The 18,192-nt window shown below is 39.4% G+C and overlaps 2 protein-coding genes across 2 annotated transcripts in view; one reads left to right on the forward strand and one right to left on the reverse strand.

Moving 5' to 3' along the window:
- CDC73 (cell division cycle 73) overlaps nt 1-18,192 on the reverse strand; it is a 109,218-nt gene that overhangs the window by 34,375 nt on the left and 56,651 nt on the right. The gene's annotated exons all lie outside the window — the stretch shown is intronic.
- B3GALT2 (beta-1,3-galactosyltransferase 2) lies at nt 7,407-16,947 on the forward strand. The gene is made up of 2 exons (XM_072342660.1): nt 7,407-8,013; nt 12,485-16,947. Exon 2 carries the CDS (start codon nt 12,621-12,623, stop codon nt 13,887-13,889), a length of 1,269 nt encoding a protein of 422 aa, XP_072198761.1. The 5' UTR covers nt 7,407-8,013; nt 12,485-12,620; the 3' UTR covers nt 13,890-16,947.

Here is an 18,192-nt window from a genome sequence, read left to right on the forward strand (position 1 = left end):
AAACCAGCTCCTTCCCCGCTGCAACCAGCACTTCCCACATTACTGGCATATCTCTTCTCCCCACTCCATTTCCCCAGCCCACCTCAGATAACCAAGTTAATTATACAGAACAAAACCCCTTTTTGTCATGAGGCAAACCCAGCACTGAAATACAGACACTGGTGCATATTTCCACACAGCGCTACGCAGGGTCAATGGGAAAATAAAGAAACTTAAATGGCAAAAGGTATTTTTTTCCACAGTGAAGATATTTCAATGTGAGGCGACCTGAATTCTCAAATCCAAAAGATTCCCTCTACACTAAGTGTTGTATTCAGGTCTTATTCCAAGCAAATATCATTATGGCAGGGTTTGTACTCCTTTGCTTGCTTACGAATTAAATAGAAGTAGAAAACCATTGTTTACTGTTTTCTCTGCTTTTTCCCCATCCCCCATACATTAGTATGCCTCTTACTAATAATGACAAGGTTTTTGTGGATGTGGCAAAATAACCAACTCCAAAGCAAACCACGATGGGGACCCAAACATGGGAACAAAAACTATCATTTAGTCTCCTTAAAGCTAGCTGCCTTCTTACCAAATTGTAGACCATAATACTTGCACGTATGAGTAAAGCTCAATGCATTAACTGGAAAAAGAAAAAAAGAAAAAGAAAGAAAACAAAGAGAGAAAGGCATTTTCAGAAGCCTGAATGCTTAGTTAGGAAAATCCTTGAGAAAAAAACCTGAAAGAATCTGCAGTGTGCAACCCATTGCCCAAGGTCATGAGACTCTGGGATATTATTTAAGGTTATGACAATTTTTATGGGTTGTTTTGTTTGGTTTTTTTTGTAAGAGGATGACAGATGCTCCCTATAAATTTACTTCACTAAGACGGATCAGTGATAGAAAGCTTTGCAAATGCTGATTAAGAGTTACTAAAATGTATCTCTTCTAGAAATAAAATCCTTTAGCCCTGAATTCATAAAATTTGGTCTACAACATTAAAAATACACCTTTTCTTTCTTTTCAATACAAAGCTGTCCACAGTATGTATGATATTTAACATCATGCCTTGAGATGGACAAGATGCATAAGAGCTCTCTTTCCTATTCCATTAGGTAACATTAAATTGCAGAAAAAACCCTGAATGGAATATGGTTTAGGGCAGCAGAACTTTGAATGTTAATTCAGAATATTCTGTTATGTCAGAATAATCATAGAACGGAATCACAGAATGGCTTGAGTTGAAAAGGACCACAATGCTCATCCAGTTTCAACTCCCTGCTATGTGCAGGGTCGCCAACCACCAGACCAGGCTGCTCAGAGCCACATCCCACCTGGCCCTGAATGCCTCCAGGGATGGAGCATCTACAACCTCCATGGGCAACCTGTTTCAGTGCATCACCACCCTCTGGGTAAAAAACTTCCTCCTAATATCTCACCTAAACCTCCCATCTTAGTTTAAAACCATTCCCGCTTGTCTTACCACTATTCACCCTTATCAACAGATGTACCCCCTCTTGTCTAATTGCTCCCTTCAAGTATTGGACGGCCATGATGAGGTCTCCCTAGAGCCTTTTCTTCTCCAAGCTAAACAGTAATTTCTGTTAAAAATGCCTTCAAATCTGCCAAAATTCAACTAGAATCTTACATAAATTACAGAAGGAATTATGAACATAGCTACTCAGACCAAAAGCATGTTTTCCACAATACATCTTAAATGTCTTTTGAAGTCACTAAGGAGATGCTGTAGTAGATTTTGAAGTGAATTTCCAAAGTGGAATGACAAAGTCTGTAGGATAGACCAGAAAACCAGCATATGGGAAGTCATTTCACATAGCAGGACAATTTCTTTGTCCGACAGAAACATGGACAAATGAATACCTGCTTCCAATTAAATTTTCCCACAAGAATAGAAGTTACTTTGAAGGAACAGGGAATCAGTTCAATGAATTTAAGCACAATACGTGATAAAACATCTTATTAATATACACCTGTTGGAAATCATTTCCAGTTGAGGGAATCAACACAAAACAACTTATGGGAAATGGCAGATGTTTATCTGCCTGGCCAAGCTGAAAGTAACTCTACCAAACTAGCTAGTATGCAAGGCAGTGGAAGCAATTTTAGCAGTACGTCCACGAGCACAGCAAGGAATTGCTTTAAAAAAGAACAACAAGTTTCCAAGCTAAGATCCAAGTTCGACACTGACTATTAACAAATACTTCTTAAATTTATCACAGGGATCACTGGAGAAAGTAGTTATCCATATATTTTGTTGCCTTTCTCAGTTTAAGCATTCTTGTTAGAAGAAAAGGCCCCAGGTATTTAAGACAGCTACTAAAGCGTTGTGGTTTCCACTGTAAATCCTCTAGATCCCACAAAACTAGCTGTAAATGAGGATACCTACCTAATGGAGCTGCAGAAATTCACGCATTAAAGCTCCCGAGGAAATACGACACGTGGAAAGAATCAATACAGGACTCAGCCCCAAAACAGATGAAATTCGGGCAGCTTGGAAACTTTCAGCTTTTCAGTCTCACTGTTTAACATTAACTGAAGATCCACGTCACCATTTTTACCTTGATTTACTACAAATAACAAGAAACTTTTGAGGTTGATGAAATGCCTCCATATTCACACACAAACCACAGAAACAGTGGCGAAAAAAACCCACAACTAGTGAGAAGATGAACATCAAGAGCTGCAAGTCTCTCAGCCTCCAAGAAGCCACAAGGCAGGTCCAACAGCCCAAAGAAACAGCCCAAGTGGGCAGGAGAGGCCTGTGCTTTGGCAGCGAGCCCATGGGACCAAGGCTCCTCGATTTGTTGGGATGCCTTAAAAGCCTGAAGGCAGATAGAAAGAAAAGGTCTTTCTGCAGCATTTTTTGGGAACAGATGGTGCAGAAAGAAGGAGCTGGGCAGGCTGCAACAGGCAAGCCCTTCCCCAAAATCTCAATTTCTGTAACAATTTCTGTTCTCATTAAAAAGTGTCAAGTTCATGCTGGGAGTGTAGGGAGAGCGGTAGGGACAACCTGATCTTATAGGGCAGGCACCTGGAATGAAAAAGTCTCATAAGACAAGCAGAGTAAGTTCATTTTCCAGTCTTTAAACTGCCTCTGAACGTTTGGTACTTGTGTTCATTGGCCTTCTCTCCCCTGCTGTGCTGAATCAAAGCTTCATAAAGCCCCTGCTCTTTTCAGAATGCAAAAGGAACACTTCTGACAGGCAGAAAATGCTACCACTGGCACTGGCATGTCACTTCAACAGGAGAACTGCACAACCAAAGAAGCTGAACTATCTAAATGAAATTGTTGTCCATCCCCTGGAAAGAAAACCTTCATTTAGCACTTAAGATCAGCAATAATTGGATGCAAAGCCTGGGGGAAAGACATGAAAAAATCCAAATACAGTACAGAAACAAATGTGATAGAGACAAAATTCTATTATTGAGGGAATACCTGTTCCTAAACAGCAGTCGAATATGCCAAATCTGCATCTAATGCGCAACCAGAACAGTATTAGACCAAAAGCAATGGTGTTTTGGCTTTTCAATCATATTCTGAAGCACTCCAGACCTGCGCTCTTCATAAGAAGCTGTAAGAAATCCTGAGACTGAACTCCTCTTGGGTAGGAAGAACGTCTGTTCAGTTACTAGAGACTCGATCCTGAAAAATCCCCTTGAAATGTTTCATTGGGCAGATGGTGGACTAAGCCTCCTGCCTCGGAGAGATCATCCGGTCTTTTCTCTCTAACAATTTTGCAAAGTGCTTAAATCGCTTTCTGACTGATTAGAACAATTATAAACTACTCATTAGAGAACATAAAAATAGGTATGCAGTTTCACTTACTGGAAACTCTTCCTGTTCTTCTTTAGCCACTGAAGATGGATCTATTGTGCTGTACTTGTGCTTTAAATTTTATACATCCAAAGATTAGTGGAATCACTTGGGAGCCATTAGAACAGAGCAAAATCTTGACCATCTACACAAAGTGCAGCAAGTGTGAGATTGGTTACAAAACATCCTAAGAAACAGTGAAATTTTCGCTAAGAAAAATAAAGGCAAGCAATACTGACACTTGTGGTCATTTCTAGATTGCTGTTTTTCACTCAGTTACAAAAATGCTTCTGAGAGTTAAGAAATATGTTGTGATCACAGAGTAGGGATTCAGATTAGTAATTCTCTACTGTAAATGATATATTGGACAAGTATCCTATTTGAATCACTGAGACGAGCAGCCACTGGCCATATACATAGTTTAACATAAAGTTTAAGCTAAACCTTTATGATGTCCTGTATGAAAGCATTTCCAGAGTGAAAAACGGAAGTTTTAAAGTAAAAATAACCATCCTTGAAAACATTGCCATTAATCATTTTGAACTGTCACCTAAAAGGGTTTTCAACACATTGAAACTTATATACGGCTACGCTTTACTCTGATAAAACAGAGCAATCTTTGCAGAGTATTTGTGGAGCATTGATAAAGCATAACCCATACGGAAACATTCAATTTACATGTCAGCTGTGATGTACATATTTAGTTTAACTTTCAGGGGATTTGTAGCCATCAGGCAGAAAATTATCTTTCTAAGCAGTACACCTGACTGTTGCAACCACTGTAAACTCATTTGAGAAACTTCTGTTACTGCTGCCAAGAGAAAGCTTTATTCAGATGGCTCCCTCCCAGATTCTAATTTATCTTAAAACTAGTTTGACAAGACTTGACTGCTCTCTGAAAGTTACACAAAGGAAGTTTCTCAAGATTTTTGGATAATATATTCCAAAGCCACACACCTTTGTTTTGCACAGATATTCTGCACAATTATCTTTGTCTTGTGCACAAGTTACTCTAGTTATCTTAAATGATTTCCTGCATCTGCTTCTAACATGGTATAACTTACTGCAAAGTCAACCTTACACTGTCCACATTAACTCTACAGCGTTCCTTACATTCACGCAGCACATCTGCACATCGCTGTAACTCCTCCTTAGCCTTAGTAGATATATTTCAAACACCAACATTGCAGCTTCTAATTTAAGATGTAACCATGGCAACATCACAGAACATACTACTCCTCGGATCAAGAACAAGCAGTCCACTGACCCTTCACAGTGAGATCTGGCCAAAATAAAGCTCATTCCAATCTACGACCACAGCAAGACTACTTAAACCTTCAGGTCACACTTACAGAGCAAAGCAAGTTCCGCCCTCCTGAAACAGCCAGGAACACACAGTACTGCACAGAAACACTGAAAAAGAAAGTTCTATACAAGGAACTTGTTTCTGAAGCTTTGACTATCTCAACCTACAATTGCATACACAGATAGAAATCAATAGGAAGTGGGGTGGAGAGGAGCAGAGCAAAGGGTTTTTCTTTACACACCCGCAAGATAAACCAAGACCTGCTCATTCTTTAAATGTAAACAGTGGGTGAAGAAATGGTGCACTAAGATCTAAACATTCCAGATTCAACTTGTTCGTGTCACAAGATGACAACAGGCAACAGCTCTACCTGAACTTCACAGCCTATGCACAAGTGATATGGTCATATAATTTAAAAGCCTAAACTAATGTCACTCCCTTCTATCTAGAAAATAAATGGCCCTTGATGTTTTTGTACCTTTAGTATTACCATTTATGGGAAGAGACAAACACCAGGAGGTAAACGTACTGCTAAGTATTCATGACCCTTTGGAAATGCACTTCAGGTACAGTGGAAGCCTGAGTAAATTAAGTCAGCAGAAACTTAAATCAGTGGAAGCACTATGGATCTCAGTGGGCATCCTGTTGAGATTTAGCCTTGTTTTTCAAATACATTTTTATATGCCTGATCCAAAGATTGAAAAATCAGTCCGATTTACATTACTTACATATAAGTAAGTCAACACAGGTTTAGTTAACCACATGAGCATCTCGCTGCCCTACTGGTAGTCCAGAGTAAAGCAAGCTGATAGCACTAACCTCTCTGTCATGGCTGCACACACGCAGCAACAGACTATATACCCTATGTAATATACAGAAACGTAAACATAAGAAACTGTGTGTTTAAGTTGCAAATCCAGTAGACAGCATACATACAACCTTTCAAAAACACCAGTTCTGAATTATTCATTGAAGTCCCAGAACAGTAAAGCAGTGCCGGCTGGAAGCATCTCCTCTCCCACTCCATTCCCTCACTACCTGCATCACGTCCCATCCTCCAGCTTTTTTGAAATAAAAGATTACTAGAATTGAGGAGATTAAAGCCTTTATTGATATGCATGTTTTATTTGCATTAAATATTTGGGGAATACAGCCATGTTCCTAAAATGGTCCCACGTAAGATGATAGGATTTGCAGAAAATGCCATTAGGACAGGAAATGCATACATTAAACACAAGACTAAATTAACATAGAAAGTAAGTATGCATAGGTGATTTAGGGGAATAGAAGTCTGATTATGTTTCTAGGAAATTACCAGAATATGCATCTAGAATAGTAAAACACAGTGACTGTCTGGAGAATTATTAGGCGCTACTGAAGGAAGCGCCTCCCCTAATCCAGCCTGAGATTCCATATGATAGACCCATCACATTTTCTTTATCCTCTGACTAAACAAGGAAAAAAAAAAAAAAAGAAAAGAAAAGAAAAAAAAAAGGAAATTGGTCCAAAGCACTGAATTCATTCTCTTCTCAAAAAGGATGGACAAACACATGGGTAGGAATGCTGCTCACTTGCCATCTTCAGCATCCCCTACCGAGAGGTGTTTTTAAAGCATACAGTAAATATAATGAGGTGCTTCAGCACAGAAGGGTCAGTTACTGACAGAAGTAACAGGAACACAGATTTTGTTAGAAGCAGAAAAATTTCTATAATATAAAAATGCCTGTAACATAAGGAAGACACTTTCTGATTCATCAATAATGGAAATAAAGCTTAACAGTTTATACATGAATGCCTTCCAACTGAACTGGCCAACCTAACGTTACAAAAAGCAGCTTTTATAGTGTAAAAATATGAAACATGTAAAGCAAGTATGAGCCATGAAATATATTTTTTCCTCACCATAAAAGCACCAAAAAAAATTCTACTAAGAGCACCAAATGGGTTAAATCAAGCTTTGGTGTTTAAATGCTTCTAATTCCTTTGCAAAGCAGAACAGCCTTTGGAATACTGAAATAGAACATCTCGCATTAAAAATCCCCCAGAGAATCATAAGTTACAGTGTCAAGGAAAAGTGAAAACAATTTGGAAAAACTCTCAATCATTCATTTAATCATCGTACAATTCTTATACTATTCACCTATCATTGCGCTTGTGCTGAATATGTATCATTTATCAAATAGGAGGAAGAGCCTGTAGAGGTTTCTGGCTGCCTTTGGATTTAGTCAAAATGAATGCAAACAATCACGTGGGATTCAGCCAAGCAGTGACGTTAAATTCTGCTCTGTCAGAAGACAGCATCTGTCAAAGCCCACATTTAAACTGCTGCCTGCCTGTGCAGCAGCCGAAGGACTACGGAATGGATTTAATAGAGCAGAATCCTTGGTTAAAACAGCTCGAAACCACTTCTACTACTGCCTAGCAACAATGAAGGAGGGAAGAGAGGCAAATCCTATTACTAAAGGCAACTGAACCACTACGTGCTAGCACTCGCTGCTAACATTACCGTTAGAAATATGGATACTGGGAAGAGGAGAACACAGCACTGCATTGTCCGACAAGGGAAACACCAGATGTAACAGCTCCAATCTATCGAGTGGGAACGCCAGACAGCCCCGACCGCCGGAGCACGAACAAGAACTACTGTCCTTTTGTTTGAAAGATGAACAAAAAGCCCCAAGACAAGGACAACACTTATGAGCAAGGAAGGTAACGCAGCAACAAGCCGACAGATGGACAGATTGGATACTGAGAAAAGCAATCGCAGGAAGCAGACTGCTGGGGGATGTGCGCATGTTCAATAGCATCTTTTTTGCTGAAGTGATGGCGTGCCAAAACTCTTTTCTGTGGGTATAATCCTCGCATCATAAATGGCCTGACCAGGGAAGGTATGTCAAATTCTTGTGTGTGATATTCATTCAATTGTCTGTTACCTTTCAGCCATTACAGATAATGAGCATTCCTAATTTGCAGTGCCCAGAGATAAGGTGTCTGTGAGCAGTGGAAAAAATTCCAGCAGGTTTTCCTTTCACCGTGCAGAACAATGTCACTACCTTACACATTTAATGCACCGCATACAGCCTGCTGTGGGTACAGGAGGGATTAAAGGGATAACGTGGCTACTGTAGTGATTGCATTTAACTGAGAAATTAAAAACTTAAACCCCTCCAATTTAGAAAAAAAAAAGACCAGTTAGAAATCCTCTCAAACTAGGTCAGAATTAATCCTTATCGGAAGTAATCTTAAAGCACTGATAAAATGGCCATGATACGATGCACACAGGGAGCACTGAACCATCAAAACAGACCGTGCAGTCAAATTACATTATCTAAGGAGTACCTTCAGACCTTTCTCACACTTGCTTACTTGCTTCCCCCCCCCCCCCCCCCCCCACCCCCTTGAAACACCAGGCATAACTGGGGAGGCTGCAAAAGACTGGACACATTCTAAGCCATCAGCAGCGTAATCAGGCACCACGTTTTACAAGTAACATCAGGCTCCGCTGACATCCCAAAAGGAAACCTTCACACACTGTGCACTCAAAATGGTGAGCACGTAAATTACCTCATGCCATCATTACGATCTCTGTTTAATGTGAAAACACTGACTGTTTAACTTGGATTGCAAAATGGCACTCAGTGTAATTGTCATTCATTTCTACATTTTGTTTTAATTTAAATACTTCATCAGTTGTGGCAAACAAGCAGGAAGACAGTTCACTATTTACAGTGCAAATTTAAGATCTGAACGTACGGCAATTTAATACACTATAGGATGGAAATGCTTCTCTGCAGAACCAACCAATAAGCTGTAATAAATCATTAATCTGTCAACATAGCTGTGTTTACTTTGTGCAAGGCTCTCATCTGGCTCCCATCACTTTTAAAGCCTTTCCAGGAGTTTTAAAACAAAAAAGACCCTGCCTTCCGGCAGTACTCCCAGAGCAGCACGCCTACCAGCAGTGCCACTTTCCTGTCTGACATTTTAAAACCCAAACATCACAGCTTATCTTGATTATTGCCCGTTTTGAGCACAAGATGAGTGCAGTTGGAGTGAACCAGGGCACGACTCTGTGAGGCCTCAAGCACAGCTGCTGCTCTTCAACAGAACACCGGCTCAGGCTCCTTTTGAACTCTTCCCTCTAATTAAAGGGTTTGCCCACAAATCGGAATATGAAAATGCAGAACGTGTAAATAGGGAGTCGAATGCTTCAGTTGTAATTATAGAGCAGAACCGAAAGTACAACACCAATAGAGCACAGACCACAAATAAAACCTCAAGAGGCATTCACAGTGAATATATTTGGCATTCGATCACACATCAGAGGCTGCACAGGCAAGTGCCAAAATTCAAGAGCCATCCTAAGTCATATCTTCAAAAGGCACAGCTGTATGCAACAACGTGCTTTCAGAGCACAAGGTGACTGTATGGAGACCTTGGGCAATAGTTAGCAATTTGCCTTCTGTTCTGTTGCAATTGCTGTTTCAAGTGCCTACTATCCACAGCATATTTTGAAAGGTTTTACACCTGAATTACAAAGGAAGTAATGTGCAGCTTCACTTAGTTTTATAAAGCTATCTCATATAAAACTATCAGTGTTATAAAGCCAAGAAACAGCTGTGGGTCCTTCCTTTATCCATATAGGGCCTTTCGAAAGGGCAAACATGGACCTAAGATTTTCCAGGAAACTCCCACCTGGCAAACATGCAAGCGAGAGAGGACTCTCTTTATAAATAAGTCTTTTTGATGAGAGATGAGACTAAGATAGTAAGAAATTTAACATGCACTATGTGAACATGCAGTGCAATAGAACAACAAAACACTTCAGCCATTACAACCCCATTCTGGGCCAGTTTCTCTGCAACACAGAAAGGCAGCGTCTGCAGGCAGTTTTCACTTTACACTAATGTTTCTATAACAAGGTTTTCCCTTTTCCTGCGTGAAACTGGGGGCACAAGAAAACTGAAAAAGTCTGAGTAGCACAGAGCAGATTTGCCAAAGTATTTGTATCTAACGACTGAAGTTTTACAAGTGGCATAATTCAGCGTAGCAAAGTTAATTCTGAATTACAGCTGCTGCTCTGCATTCATCTCCTCATGAAATTCTTGTTTTCACTTCTTCCTGAGCCGCATGCACATGAAACGAAATGGCAATTAATCAAATATTCCCACTGCTGCCTCCTAAACCGGTATTGAACAATTAGCTTCCCTGAGATCTAGGATATCCTTTGAAGTGACATTTATGTTTGCTCATGTGGTGATATTCATCCCAAATAGCTGAGCACTCATTTAGAACACTGCACACTGCAGAGAAAGTAAGAATTATGCTTGGAGAGCAGGCTTTTATTTTCTAAGCATGTAAAAGAAGGTGCGAGAGGTCGGATAAACACACATCTTCCCCATCGGGGGCTTATTTCCTTTCGACTTAAGGTGTAATTTCTGAGCCAAGAAACATAATAAGAATAGCGTGGAATTAAAGACTAATTCTCAAGCACCACACTTCAGATACAGGCTTAACATTTGAAGGCTGGAAAATAATTTGTAAGAATAGATAGCTCAGGGAAAAAATAAAATCCCAAATACTTTCGGAACACAATTCACAAGCACTGCTTCACAGCACAGCAGGGAAGAGTTCAGTGTAGCACAAGGCAAATATTTTGCCCTTTCAGAAAGGAGTAAGGAGCACTGTTGCCGTTTTTGATAATGCTCATGGTTCCAAACCCGTTAAAATCCCCACTTACTTGCTCCTCCTGGTGGAGGTTAATAAGATAGACAAACTACAGTTTCGACTCAGTAGCTGCAGCAGTACTTCCCCCTTGCTTCTAAACACCGAGTCGCGTCTTCTACATATAGGCTTTTCTACTTACATGTGAACTCACACAGTAACCAAAATGAAGGGTAGTTATGCATCTGTCCTTATTCTTTCCAAAATCTCATCTTTCCTTTGCATTAACTCAAACTGAATGTTAGTCACACAGTCATATATCATTCAACAGCCAACTCTTCATAAATTACTTCTTTACTGTGCAAAATCATGTAATTTCCCCATATAATGCGTTACTTAGTTTTTAAACACTGAAATTAATCCAATATTGGTTTTTAAAGATAGTGAATAATTAAGAAATTACACATTTATATTAAAAATAGCATTTTCTGTGGAAGCCTTGTTCAGCTGCCATCCCTTTTTTCCTATACAAAACCCCAGGGCCCAGAAATAAATTAGAGCAAATTGAAAATCACAAACGAATTGCTACTGTGCAGTGAAAGGTTCATTTACGAGACGATGTGATCAGCTTTTAATATGCAGCATCATGAAGCTGCCATATTGACTCTGCTCTCAAATATGAAAAAAATTTAGGAGAAAATGAACCACAGTCTACTTTGGCACTACTTCACATTTCTGCATGATAATAGAAGTATAGTAGTTACATCTAAATTCTCAGAGGAAACAAAACCCAAAAAATCACATTCATCAGATAGCTTGCCTGAAAGTAACTTATTGCTGTGCAGCTTTACTTCACGTTGATGCTACTGTTCACCTAAGATCTGTATCCACTAAAACACAACAGCTTAACAGAAAATCAACTGCATGCCAGTCTGGTACAAAAGGCAAATACTCAATACACTTTCAATGCAGACTGGAGGGTTAAAGGTGCCTGAAAGGTGAGCAAAATTGTTATCGTGTGTTACCATCTAAGCACTGTGCAGAGAGGTTACTGGACCCTGAAAATTAATTTTGACAGGTGCACCTTCTCATTGACTTTCTGAACACAGTCAGGGCTGGTGGAGACACGCCAGGCAGTGTACTGTGACTAACAGAGCTCTGCCATCGTCAACCTTGCACCGTCTGTCCCACCACCAACACACGTCCATTTTACAGAAGGAGTTTTAAACTGAGCCCTACCAGCCTCTGCGCATCAAATCCATTTTAATTAATGCCAATCAACTTCCCAGTTGCTATTGAGCTCTCTTCATCCAGTCCTTCTCAAACACTGCACAAGGATTTCATACTCAGTAGATATGATGCTGTTTAAGGCTACTTTACACTTTCCCAGCTAGCATGATAACTTTTTTCCCCGTTTCATCTTCAGTGCTCAGGATGTTTCCAGAACATCTACCATAAAAGTAGGCCTTTTTAAAAAGCAAGTAATTTCAACTGTAAAACAAAGCTGGCTTTTAGAAAATTCAGACCTAATTTATACTACTGCAGGTTGTCTTCTTGAAAAAAAAAAAAAAAAAAAAAAAACAACAAGCTTAATTTTATCTATTTTGTCTACTTTCTCATTGTTCTCATTGTTGCCTCATATTATGAGCAGCTAGAATAAAATATGTGTTTGGTTTTCTCTTTAAACCCTTCCAGAGAGAGCCATTTGCAGAGAATTACTCGACATGAACAAAAGAAAATGAATACCAAAGAATAGCAGTGGATTTGGGAAGGAAGCAAACTGCATTTTGCTTGGCCATCGTCTCACACCCCATCACTGGATTCTTACAACATGCTTCAGTGGAGAAGACGACACTGCTGCCTTGCTAAGATGACCTGGAATACCAAAAGGTCTCTATTTCGCACCCATCTGATTGGTCTGATCTCTCTTGTATTTCTTTTTGCTGTGTTTCTGTTTTTTAACCATCACGACTGGCTGCCAGGCAGGGCGGGCTTTAGAGAAAATCCCATGACTTACACAATCCGAGGATTTAGATCTACAAAAAGTGAGATGAACCACAGCTCTCTAAGGAACACGTGGAAAGACACCGTACCTCAGACCCTCAGGCCTCATATAGTCACCAACCCCAACAACACTGATCTGTCTTTGCAAGGAGTAACTGGCTTGGAAAACACCCTCAGTGCTAATGGAAGTATTTACAGTGAGAAAGGTACAGGGCATCCAACCTCATATCATTTCAAATACATCATCAATGAGCCTGAAAAATGCCAGGAAAAGGTCCCTTTCCTGATTTTGCTCATAGCTGCAGAACCAGGCCAGGTGGAGGCCAGACAGGCCATTCGACAAACCTGGGGTAATGAAAGCCTAACGCCTGGCATCCAAATTGTCCGCATCTTCTTGCTGGGGCTAAGTACCAAGACCAACGGGTACCTCCAGCGTAGAATACAGGAGGAAAGCAGACAGTACCACGACATCATCCAACAAGAATACTTGGATACCTATTACAATTTAACCATTAAAACACTGATGGGAATGAACTGGGTTGCATCTCATTGTCCAGGCGTTCCCTATGTTATGAAAACTGACAGCGATATGTTTGTCAATACAGAGTATTTAATACACAAGCTTCTGAAGCCAGAGCTTCCTCCGAGGCGCAAATATTTTACAGGATATTTAATGAGAGGTTATGCACCTAACAGGAACAAGGATAGCAAGTGGTACATGCCACCTGATTTGTATCCAAGTGAACGTTACCCTGTATTCTGCTCTGGAACTGGTTATGTTTTTTCTGGAGACTTAGCAGAAAAAATCTTTAAAGTCTCCTTAAGCATCAGACGTTTACATTTAGAGGATGTGTATGTGGGGATCTGCCTTGCCAAGCTGCGAATTGACCCCATGCCTCCACCCAACGAATTTGTCTTCAATCACTGGCGAGTTTCTTACTCCAGCTGTAAATATAGCCACCTAATTACCTCCCATCAGTTCCAACCTAGTGAACTGATCAAATACTGGAACCACTTACAACAGAATAAGCACAACGCCTGTGCCAATGCAGCAAAAGAAAAAGCAAGCAGGTATCGCCATCGTAAACTGCACTAGAAGGACAACACCCCCTCTTGTCAAACGTATTCCACGTGCAATTTGTAAATATTGCTGAACGCATGTACAGTGAAAATGGATGAGCTTAATGGGACAGCCTTTAGTTGATGCCCATCACATAGTGGAGTCTGAGAATTATTTTTTTAATTTTCAAAAAGTATAGTTCTTGATAACGTTAATATTATAAAACCATAACCCAAAAGGTTTTCCCAGCAAATTTGAGGAAAAAAATAATGGAGATATGACAGTTTTTTGTGTTAACGTGCAATAATAAGCATGCACACTTCAGTGGTACAATTGCTGACTTATGCGCCAATAAAATCTAATTGAGCATATTTTCCACACAAATTTTATTTTTAAGACAACACATTCATAGCTCCTGCTCTTTTAAATGTAACCATTTCTTGTCTAGGATTGCTATAAGTAAAATGAAAAACAAGAAGGAAATTCAGAAAGGGGAGATGAACCTTACCTTCAATTAGCACATGAAAATTACCACACACTTCTTAGAAACGCAATACACTTAGAAGCGTCACATTTAAAACTAAGACACCATTCAATGAACTCTGAAATAATGCAAAAGTCTTAAAGTAAGCCCACTTTTAGCAAGGTTGCTTTTTTGGCTAGGGGAAAAGAAAGAATGAAAACAAAGCTCAGAAAACCACTACTCTGCATACCCCCTTCTGAAACTCACAGCAGGTGTTCTTGATTCAGGTCTTGCTTCTCCTCCAAGTCATTCTCTACAAGTCATAGGGTAAGCACCTGACTCTGGGTGCCAAGTAGCATTGGTACCTATGTGCAGATTCATTCAATCTGCTATTGAGTTCCTTACGTAACTTCAAGACAGCACAAAAGCTAAAAAAGAAACGTAAAAAAGGCCTTTCACCACATTCTCAAAAATGCCCCATTTTGGAGGAAGAGAAAACCAATTCTGTCTTGGTTTCTTTTACTATTTACTGCCTATCAGAAAAAGGGTCAGTCAAGCTCAGATAGGACTGCAAGAGGAAATTAAGCCAAACGTTACCTTACAGACAAAGAACTAAGTCATATAACATTTCCAGATAGAATTATGGGCAGGACCAAAATGGAACTTACAAATTAAAACTACAACATCTGTCCCTGAAAACAAGATGGGAGAAGTAGGTTAAATCGATTTGCAGGTTTCCAGATTTTTTTAACGAGCAGAACTTTCGAAGTTTATTTTCCAGTGAAGCAGTGTTGCATTGGAATCAGGTTACTGCTACTTGTCACAGTAAGCTACACTCACCTGTGATTTAGCAGCAGCAAATGATCAAACTGTGATTAGTTTTGTTTGACTGGTACTTTTTAATTGGATAAAACACAATTATTTGATGTACTTTTATTATTTAATAAAACTGATGATATTTATGGTCCTTCAGACTTCACTTATTAATGGTAAAGCTACTGAGGAGGAAATTATTTGCTAGCATTAGCGTTACCTGACTTTTCCTCATTTCCCCTAATTCTTAACTTTCATGCCACGTACAATACAGAGATTCCAGAAGGTTTTTGTTTTCCTTTGTAATGAAAAGATGGATGGTGTTACTGAGCACTCAGCAACACTAGGAGTGTAAGGGTCTGGAAATAGACACATCTAAGCAAATGGTGTCACACTGAACTGGCACTCCTAAGGAATGCCAGGAAGAAATCTATTGAAGATGGCTAGTGGAATTTGCTCTTCATCACTATTTTTTTTCCCCCCACTGTCTTCCAATAAACCATCATTTGCTAGATTTAAGGTATGATAACCATATGTCTGCACATTTCCTACATACCTCAAATAATTGAAATAAACACTTCAGGGGAAGGGGGGGAAGGGAGCAAGAGTGTTAAATAATAAATCTCTGCACAAAGGTCTTCTCAAACAACTCCAACTGAAAGCACATTGACTTCATTTCCAGGAAGGTTACTGGCATTCACGTGACACAGCTGCAACAGAACAAGTCTTCAGACATATTGTTTTGGCACTCACTTGTAGTTCCCCTCACACTCTGAGCTAACACAAACCCCAGCTGAAAGCTGCCTGGCTTGTGTTAACTACACCCATATTAACTATTACTATGCTATACAAGTTTATAGAAATCAAGCAATTTTTAGACAACTAGAGAAAGCCAGCTGCTATCCAGAAGCATTTGGCTGTAGAAGATATACAATCACACAAGCAGCCTCTCCTTGAGTCATGTTGGCCAAGGACACAGTCCTCCCTCTTGGAGGGAGTTTTAACACTGTTCCCTGCCTTCAGCACTTCCCTGCTAGAATGTAATATAATGTACTCTACTTGGACTTTCCCAGCTCTGGCTAGTTCAAAATGCTGTTACTGGCTTCTGGGTATGGTCCAAGAGGTTAATAACTAAACCTTAAATAGTTTGGCACTTTAATTATGAAGTTTGGCAGCCAAACAACCTCTCGGGTACTCCACTTTGGAGCTCATGCACGATACCAATCTGCCCGAGTTTGGCAGAATTATGTTACAATACCAATGAGTTCAGCACACTGAACTTCTTTCTAGGTAAAATATAAGAAGATGCAAGAAAAAACAAAGCCATTTGTAATGTTCTTCTAAGAGCCTGACAATTTTTAAAAATTTGAATTAGTACTTGGGTATAATTGAAAAATAATCTATAAACATAACATACTCGAACCATTATCTGAACAGTCAACAGCTACTTAAATCTTTTGTGTCCATGTATTGTTTTCTTGCAGTCTGTTATGAAGCTTTCAGAAATGGGAGGGAGAGCTTTTATGGTGAAATATGCAATTACAGAATGAAAGATCTCTCTTCCATTCTTTGTGTTGTTACCACTCTTTAGCTTGTGTTGAAGCTATTTGCCCAATGTAGAAGAGCGCAAAAAACAGCTGATGTTAAAAACAGTGCTGTTATTAATGTCATCAAAACCCTTGACAAGTTTTCACATGTCCTGTCCAACAAAAAGAGGGACTAAAAATGCATTGTTAGTAGCAGCAGGATAAAAGTTTCTATTTGTTTAATGTATCTGCAATGCAGTAAAAAAAAAAAAAATGGATAACACCAGTCTGCTTATCAAGATTTGTGTAATCTTCTCTCTAAATGTCTTTTGCTCTCTGTATGCTTGTTTCGCTTTGAGAAGAAATACAAAAGGATCTAACATGACTCTCAACTTATTCAAGGAAACACATGTTGTCATCAGCACCATCACAATGGCAAAGAAATACTTTGGTCAAAGGAAGCATGAGAGTCAAGTCAGAAAATGTTTTTAGTAGTTCTTCTATGCATTTAACTTTTCAACTAAGTATGGAAGCATTCATATCAGACAACCAACATAAAGTTCCACAAATATCATCTACCAACAGCAGAATTGTTGATCTCCAATGATATCAGTAACCTGAATTATTAGCAGATCACCCCACATCGTATTTAAGCATGGAAAAAATGCACCAGTACAGCTGCTGGAGGAAGAAAGCCAATCCTATCCCCAACCACTGATCCACTTCTCACAGATCAAGTTCATGATCTATTCTACTTGGGGGGGGGGGGGAACAAACAAACAAACAAAAACAAACACTACAGGTAAAGGTACTTAAGGTACTTCCAAGCTTTAGTGGTTGCTTTGAGGAAATGAAATTAGATTAGTGTCCTTTAAATTACTTATGTAAATACTATGAATTATTCCTCTGTTCTAGAATTGAAAATTATATCATGGCAGTGATGTAGGAATATAAGACAGACTGGTCGTCAGGTCAAGGAGACTAGAACAGTGATTTGCAAACTCACCCTCTCTACAATGCTGTCTGTGTATTTTAGACCATCTTTACAAAGTTATTTCCAAACATAATGTTATGTGTTATGTCTCAAAATCAGTGCGAGATCATGCATGGTTTGAGCATGGGAAAAGAACCTACAAGCCATTGCTATAGACAGCCCCAACACCATCTCTATTATTTTCCCAATAACAAAACACCCTCCATGCATAGACCTCATCATTTGTGAAAACTTACCAGGAGCAGATGAAAGAGAGACGATGCTAATATAAAGGTCACTACTTTCTATATTCAAGCTAATAGCAAAAACAGGTTTGTAACTACTTTGCCAAAGCATCAACTGTTGTTTATATCTTTTTTCATTTTAAGCATGCATTTTTCAATCCTTACTTTACACTGTCAGATAACACAAGTAACCACTGGACAATTTATTTACACTATGATAACTGCAGCTATGGAATTTTAACAGCATAATCTCCATTTTTCATTTCTGACTTTGTACTTCAAAAGCAACGTGGGATTTCGGGTAGAGTCTTACCCTTCC

The sequence above is a fragment of the Excalfactoria chinensis genome, chromosome 8 (genome assembly GCF_039878825.1).
Source record: "Excalfactoria chinensis isolate bCotChi1 chromosome 8, bCotChi1.hap2, whole genome shotgun sequence".
In the NCBI taxonomy this organism is placed as follows: domain Eukaryota; kingdom Metazoa; phylum Chordata; class Aves; order Galliformes; family Phasianidae; genus Excalfactoria; species Excalfactoria chinensis.